The 7,063-nt window shown below is 47.2% G+C and overlaps 1 protein-coding gene across 1 annotated transcript; it reads right to left on the bottom strand.

The window, feature by feature from the left end:
- Positions 1-1,893: 1,893 nt before the first annotated feature.
- On the bottom strand, positions 1,894-5,133 carry LOC135231700 (serum amyloid A-2 protein-like). The gene is made up of 4 exons (XM_064288362.1): positions 5,010-5,133; positions 4,496-4,590; positions 2,573-2,711; positions 1,894-2,143 (listed from the first exon to the last, which is right to left on the bottom strand). The coding sequence occupies exons 2-4, from the start codon at positions 4,584-4,586 to the stop codon at positions 2,005-2,007; spliced, it is 369 nt and encodes a 122-aa protein (XP_064144432.1). The 5' UTR covers positions 4,587-4,590; positions 5,010-5,133; the 3' UTR covers positions 1,894-2,004.
- Between the last annotated feature and the right edge of the window lie 1,930 nt (positions 5,134-7,063).

Below are 7,063 nucleotides of genomic sequence, written 5' to 3'. Positions count from 1 at the left end.
ACTCACTGAGGGCGGCCCCAGGACTAAATGAGGTGATGAATATAAAGCATGCAGCGCGGTGGCGCACAGAAGCAGTGCAGTCAGAGGAGGCCATTAGAATTGAGTGAGACCGTCAGTGCCGAGCACAGTGCCTGTGCGCAGGCAGTGCTGAAAGCAGTAGTGACCCACCCGCGTCACCAACACCAGTTGCCGTTGGGTTGATTCCGACTTATAATAACCCCGTGTGTGTCAGAGTGGAACTGGGCTCCATAATGTTTTCCGTGGCTGATATTTTGGAAGTAGATCACCAGGCCTTTCTTCTTAGGCACCTCTGGGTAGACTGGAACCTCCAACCTTCCAGTTAGCAGCCAAGTGTGTTACCATTTGCACCACCCAACAGACCAATACAAATTGGTTTATAGAAACCAGGAATAGTAAGACCAAACCTGAAGTTCATTTCCTCACGCCTATTAGATTTGTCACTACCTTAGTGTAGGCTCAAAACCTTGTAGTCATCCCTGACTCAATTCTACTTAGGAGATGCTTCCCATTAGTCATCAGTTCTAGACCAGTACTTCTAAAACAAGATCCGGGAATCTTGTTAAAATGTGGATTCTGATTCAAGGGATGTGTCAAATGGGCCCTCTGGGAAGCAGCAGGATTGGGCAGGGAAAGCCTTCAGAACATGAAGCAGATATCACAGAGTCTCAGCCAACCCAGTGGGGGCACAGGAGCACAGACTGCCACATAGAGGAGTCTTACATTAGACAGAAATGGCCGGGTCCTAATATGCTGCGATGCTCATACATGGGCTGGGAATCCTGAGAAGAGTGTGACCTTGGGTTGAAAGCTGAGGGGGTCCTGAAGCTGCCAATAGCTAGAGGCTGTCAGCTAACTGCATTCCTTTCCGTTGAACAGCAGGCTCTTTACTGCAACAAATTGGAGCTTGTCTTGGTGGTGGGACTGAATGTGGCCACTATGGCTGGAGAGTGGTGACCTTGGGAGAGTGTGGTAAGAGACAATGCTAGAGGGTGGCCAGGGGCCAGATCCACTGAAAGATTTTGAGCAGGGGAGGAACAAGATGGGATCATGGCTTGTAAAAATCATCCTGAATGCTGGGCAGAGAGGTAAGGGAACAAATGTCCTGTTTTGCTGAGGACAATCCCAGTTCGTTCCTATCGTTGTTAGTTGCCATCCCACTCATGGTGACCTTATGTGTAAAAGAATGAAATGCCCAGTCTATGCCATCTATTTGGTCCATAGTATTACTGTTTGAGTCCATTGTTGTGGCTATTGTATAGTGCCTTCCAACCCAGGAGGCTCACCATCCAACACTATATTGGACAATATTCTGTTGTGATCCAAAAATTTTTCATTGGCTAATTTTTGGAAGTAGATTGCCAGGCCTTTCTTCCTACTCTGTCTTAGTCTAGAAGCTCCACTGAAACCTATCCACTATAGGTGACCCTGCTGGTATTTGAAACACTGGTGGCATAGCCTCTAGCATTATAGCAACACACAAGTCACAACATTACGACAAACTGACAGATAATAGTGCCTGTTGGTGTTACCCTGACATAATTATTAATAGGGCCCTTTTTCACTCTTGAAAGTTACCTAAGTTGTATAATAAATTTTACAGTCACCCTAATTAGAAGCATAAAAGCAAAAAGCAGTGAAACTAGAAAGGAGGCTAGTGCAGTAGCCTTTAGTTCATGGTCATGCAGAAGTTTTCAAAAAAAACTAAAGTGGCCTGACCTCACGGGCTCAGGCCGGCTGAGAGTCCTCTGGGTACAAACACACAGCCAAGGCTCCCCCTTCATGCTGGTGCTCTTTGGTCACCCCTCGGTACCAAAAGTGATCACAAAGAAGACACGGTTTTTCCACTAATTCCGTTTCTTAAAAATTTATTGGGAACCTGTGATGTGCCCTTTGCTAGCTTCTGGGGACACAGAACTCAATAACCCTGTGTCCCCACCCTCAGGGGCTCACAACCTCGTATCTGGGAGCAAGTGAAGAGGAAGCTCAGTACTTGTCAGGCAGCCCACGAGGTCTGAAGTGATTGGGGTCTTTGCCACTGCGGCCCCATTTGTTGGCTTCCTGGTCAGCCCTCGTGTCTTCATCTCCATGGCCTGTGAGGGACTGAATACGCTCTCTGGCATTGCTGGAGTCAAGGAAAGGAAGGCAGGAGATGAGTCTCCAGGCTGATGTGCAACAGTCCCGCCTTCTGTACCCTTTCCCGTTTTCAAAGATGACGTGAGAAGAGACAAGGAAAACCAGTCCTCAAGGAAGGAGGGACTACAATACTAACCCTGCCTGGGCAATGTCCCAACTCAACCCAGACGTATCACCCTTGTGCCAAATGAACGGCCAGAGGGGACAGGTTGGGAATCACTCTTTGGTCCTCACTTGCATTTGTGGCAAGTGTGACATGTCTGCACCAGCCATGCCCTGGCTCTGCTGGCCACCAGGCCCAGTATGAGGCGTCAGTGGGTAGGGTGGGCAGGATGGGCATGAGGACGATTGTTCCTGATTGTTTAAGGCAGCCGAGCTCTGCTACCCCTTCGCTAGCATCCCTAGGTGTCTGCATTACCTGATCACTTCAGCTGCCCAGGCACCCCCAGGTCCCCTTCGTGCAGCGTCATAGTTCCCTCGAGCATGGAAGTATTTGTCTGCACCTATGTAATTGGCTTCTTTCATGTCGCTGTAGGCCCTCCACATGTCCCGAGCCCCTGGAAAGGAAAGGAAATGGCAAAAGGGATGTCATGTGAACACAGACACTCTGACAACACCTTAGAGAGGAATCTAGTAGTGAAAAATCTTCCCCTGGCTTTAGATTTCAACCTGTGAGCACAGCATCCTTAAGCACCATAGGCTGAGAAGAACATTCCTTAATCCTGATTGGCTTCTGCAGGTAATTATAATCAGAGGCATTTAGATGGGGCACACCTGTATTGTATCTGCTTGTGTAACTGCTATGTTGCACCTTACTTAGGGCTAAATGTGATATGCTTAAAGGAGAGAAGGGAGATGTTACCTAGAATGAAGTTTCCCCGCTTTGGCACTTTGAAATATTGGTCCTGATGACCCTTCTCGAGCACGGCTGCCTCGTGCGCTGCAAGGTGTTTAACAGCATCTCTAGTCTCTATCCACTAGATGACAGTAGCACCTGCCCCTCAAGTTGTGACAGCCAAAAATGACTACAGACACTGCCCAATGCCCCCTGGGGCGCAAGGGAGAACCACCCTCACACAGTGCAGCTACATATGGTGAGATCCAGGGGACAGTGTGAGCATGGTGGTGACCTGGGAGGCAGATCCTGACGGAGGTGGCAGACATACAGCACTCTGGCCCTGATGCTTTAGAAGAATGTATTCTTGCAGCCCAAGTGCAGATAATTCTGACTTGAGTCATTCCGACTGTTACGGACATAAATATCATCCTGAAAACTTTCAAACTCGATCATAGTGATGATGTGAGTTGCTTGGGGCAGTGCAGTAGCAGTGGTGCTCAGCCTTGGCTGCACATTGTAATCACTTGGGGAGATATTTATGGTTCCAATGCCCAGGCCACAGCCAGGCCAATTACATCAGACTCTGGGGGTGGGTCCCATGAGTATTTTCTAAGGTTCTCCAGGTGATTCCAGTGCATAGCTGAGACTGACAACCTCTGTGCTCTAGGAACAGGCTAATCAGATGCATCTGCCTGGCAGAGCTTTTGCATCCTGCACAGCTAGGGTCAGACCTCCACTCTGCCACCTACTGACTGGTGGGAAGTCCCTGGGCAACTGACTCAACTGCTCTAAGCCTCAGCTTCCTCACCTTACAAAATGGAAAAAGATGCCTGCCTCACCAGGTTCTTCTGAAGTTCAAATAGAGTGACCAACTGTCCTGGTTAGCACTGAAAGTACCTTGTCACGGGAAACTCCTGAGACCTGGCACACCGGGATGGTTGGCCACCCTAATGACAGGAAAGTGCTCAGTTACTCCTGGAGACTTGCTACACACTGGTTCCCTTTGCCTGTCAGTTCAAAGGCTGCAAAAGGGAAGGAAACAGACCAAACCAGGAAGAGAGTCATAGGCAATAGGAAGCATCGGGAAGAGCTAGGCTGAGGTTCTCTTTAAATTATCCAGCTAGAAAACGGAAGGAAGAAAGGAAAGTAGAAGGAAGGAAGATAAAAAGGAAAGGGAAAGAAGGGAAAAAGTGCTAATTGATAGCTTTAATCATAGTTTATACTGTTTGGTCTGAGGGAAATTTATACCAGTTGCAGGCCTTATTTTGTGCCTTCTAATCAAACAATCATTTACCTTTCAGCTAGGAATGATAGTTGTTTTCTAAGTAACTGAGATAGATCCCGTGGTGTCCGATGTGTTTAAAGACGAGCTTCTCAAATGCCTGGCACATTCTACCACACAGAGCAGCGCAGTCTAAGACACTGGCTCCTACCCTTACGAGTGCTTAGGGTGAGCCCGGTGGCAGATGGGTGCCAGCCCCCTCCCTCCTCCAGTGGCCTCACCTCCAACAGCCTCAGGGATGAAGCTCCACCAGCCTTGGCTGCTGACTCCCAGGACCAAGGAGCAGAACATGAGGCCTGTGAAAAGCTTCATCGTGCTGCAATGAAAGCAGAGGTCAGGGAGACAGGGACGAGACTCATACATACCACTCTGGAATCTGTACTTCAAAGAGAGTCTGGGTATTTATGTCCATTTGTTCTAGGAAACATTGCATGCAGTGGGATCTCACTCAAAACCACAGCCCTCAATCCTTACTCATTAGCCCTGAACCCCAAGATTGTATAAGAGGAAACCAAGGTGGCACTGATTCAGGGAGAGGGGAGTCATGACCAAATTGCCACTCTCTCAATCCGCCTATAATTAATCACAAAGCATGCCCCATGTGCTCAGTCAGCACAGACCTCGTACAGGAAAAATAGAACACTGAATAAACATTTTTAAAAGGCAACGATAATCTTGGTAAAGAGACAACAGAGTAAATTTTTTTAAAAAACCCTCTTTGGAGTAGCCCCTCACCTGAGTTCTGGGGAAGCAGAGCTGCTGATCCTGCCTGCTGGGGAGAGGCAGCTGTTATTTATACTGAGCCTTCCCTACTGGAATCAGGGGGAAGGAGAAAAGCCAGACAGGGTGCTGGGAAAATCCTTCCCCAGATCATTCTTCCCAGAAAACTGCAAAAGAAAACTTACAGGACACCTGTGTTGTGTTTCATCCAAAGGCATTTCCCCTATTGTGCAATTCTGTAGACCCAAGAAGGGCTTGCTGTGGGCTGGCAGCCACCAGGTCAGGTCAGGTCAGGTCAGGAGGACAATTTGTCAGCGCTGGAGGAGCTGAGGCAGGAGTGACACCTGGCTGGGAGAAGGGGGTGCAGAGCGTGTGAGGGCAGCTGCTGCAGGACAGTGTGGTGTTAGAGGACGGCTCTTCAGAAAGGACCTGGCTTTATGGTCACCTCATTTTTTGGGCCCCACTGGGCCAGACTGCCGAGGCATCAGGAATTAAGTCTCTTTGAGTCTAACGCCCATGAGCCTCCAAACAGGCTGATCCCCATCAAATTGCATGTGTGTTCTGTGAGACTCCCCACCGTTTCCTCATTTATGGGACATAAGCAGAGGGGTAACGGTACACAGCTTGAGAATCATACCCAGAAACTTTCTGCTGTGTCTGTCTTCTGCTTGGAGAGGCCAAGTGGAGAGTTCATTAGATCAAATGTGTGCAAAGAGGGGGTATAACAAGACTGAGTTGAGGCTGCAGAGCTACAAACCCAAGCCCAATCCCATTGCTGTCTAGTCAGTTCTGACTCATGGCGACCCCACATGTTACAGCGTAGAACTGCTCCATAGGGTTTTCTTGGCTGTAATCTTTATGGATGCAGGTTGCCAGGCCTTTCTTCTCTGGTTTCACTAGGTGGGTTTGAACTGCCAACCTTTAGGTTAGTAGACTGTGTTAACCTCTCATGTATTTGCCTCTGGAATGTGTGAGCATGGGATTTCATGGGAAGGCTACTGTGAACTCTTATAAGATCTGGTGGGGTCAGGTCAGGACTCCTTGGTGTGAGTTCCCCAAACCTGGGAGTCTATGTGGTGAGCCCAGAGCTCCTGAATAAGATCGAGGAATTCAGAGAGGTAGTGGATTCTGCTTCTGGGAAGTGTGCCCATTCAGCAGGTCTGACCAGAGAAGATCATTATTGGGATTATGGAGAGAGTCAATACGTCAAGAGAGATGTAAGTTCCCATTTAGTCAGAGAATCAGCTTTGGTCAAAGTAAAATGGAAGACAGATCGCTTGGACCAGAAAGCATTTTTTGTTTATCCAGTCACTATGTTATAAATCATGTCTCTCTGAAAGTAAGAAACCAGAACGTTGATGAAAGTTTAGGACACAGAGAGCCAAACAAGAACTCTTTGTTTTGTGAACTAATCAGATTGAGACAGACACTCTAGTAAAACTAAAAATTTGACTTTGCTCAATCCTAGTTGGCAACTTTCCCCTGTTGTATTTTTCTGCCAATGAGTATAAATGGAGTCTCTTGCTGACATAACATTTTACCGCTCATCTAAAATGAAAACCTTTTATATTTTTTGAAATTGTGAAATATTTACATGTTTCAATATTTAAATAACATAACTGGTACAGAAGGTTAATGATGGCTCATACGGTGTGTTGTGTTGTTAGCTGCCGTCAAGTCAGCCCCTGACTCATAGCGACGCCACATTCAGAGTAGAACTGCTCCATAGGGTTTTCGTGGCTGTTATCTTTATGGGAGCAGATTACCTGGCCTTCTTTTTTTTTTTTTCTTTCTTTTTTTCGAGGACCTGCTGGCTGGGTGTTAACAGCCAACCCTTTGGTTAGCAGCTGATCACAAACTGCTAGTGCCACCCAGGCGCCTTTTGTAAGTTGTACTTATTATTAATCACTTCAAAGTTAAACAGAACTTAAAAAGAATTATTGGGATTTAAAGTCTTTTCCCTCCCCAAATGTGTTCTTAGTTTCCCCCAACACTATAAAATCCCATAAGGAGATTTTGGATTTTGAGACATCTATAATTCACTACTCCCTTTAGCAAACATTAAAAAA

Source organism: Loxodonta africana, chromosome 7 (assembly GCF_030014295.1).
Source record: "Loxodonta africana isolate mLoxAfr1 chromosome 7, mLoxAfr1.hap2, whole genome shotgun sequence".
NCBI lineage: Eukaryota > Metazoa > Chordata > Mammalia > Proboscidea > Elephantidae > Loxodonta > Loxodonta africana.
The sequence above is the reverse complement of the archived record's forward strand: the minus strand, read 5'-3'. Positions and strand labels throughout refer to the sequence as shown.

What these genes read in the sequence shown, in the direction of transcription:
- LOC135231700 (XM_064288362.1), bottom strand. Translation starts at nt 4,586, where the DNA reads ATGAAGCTTTTCACAGGCCTCATGTTCTGCTCCTTGGTCCTGGGAGTC. An exon ending in CATCCCTGAGGCTGTTGGAG is followed by an intron (nt 2,712 to 4,495) that starts GTGAGGCCACTG and finishes TTTCCTTTCCAG; the next exon opens with GGGCTCGGGACATGTGGAGG. An exon ending in TGGGCAGCTGAAGTGATCAG is followed by an intron (nt 2,144 to 2,572) that starts GTAATGCAGACA and finishes CCTTGACTCCAG; the next exon opens with CAATGCCAGAGAGCGTATTC.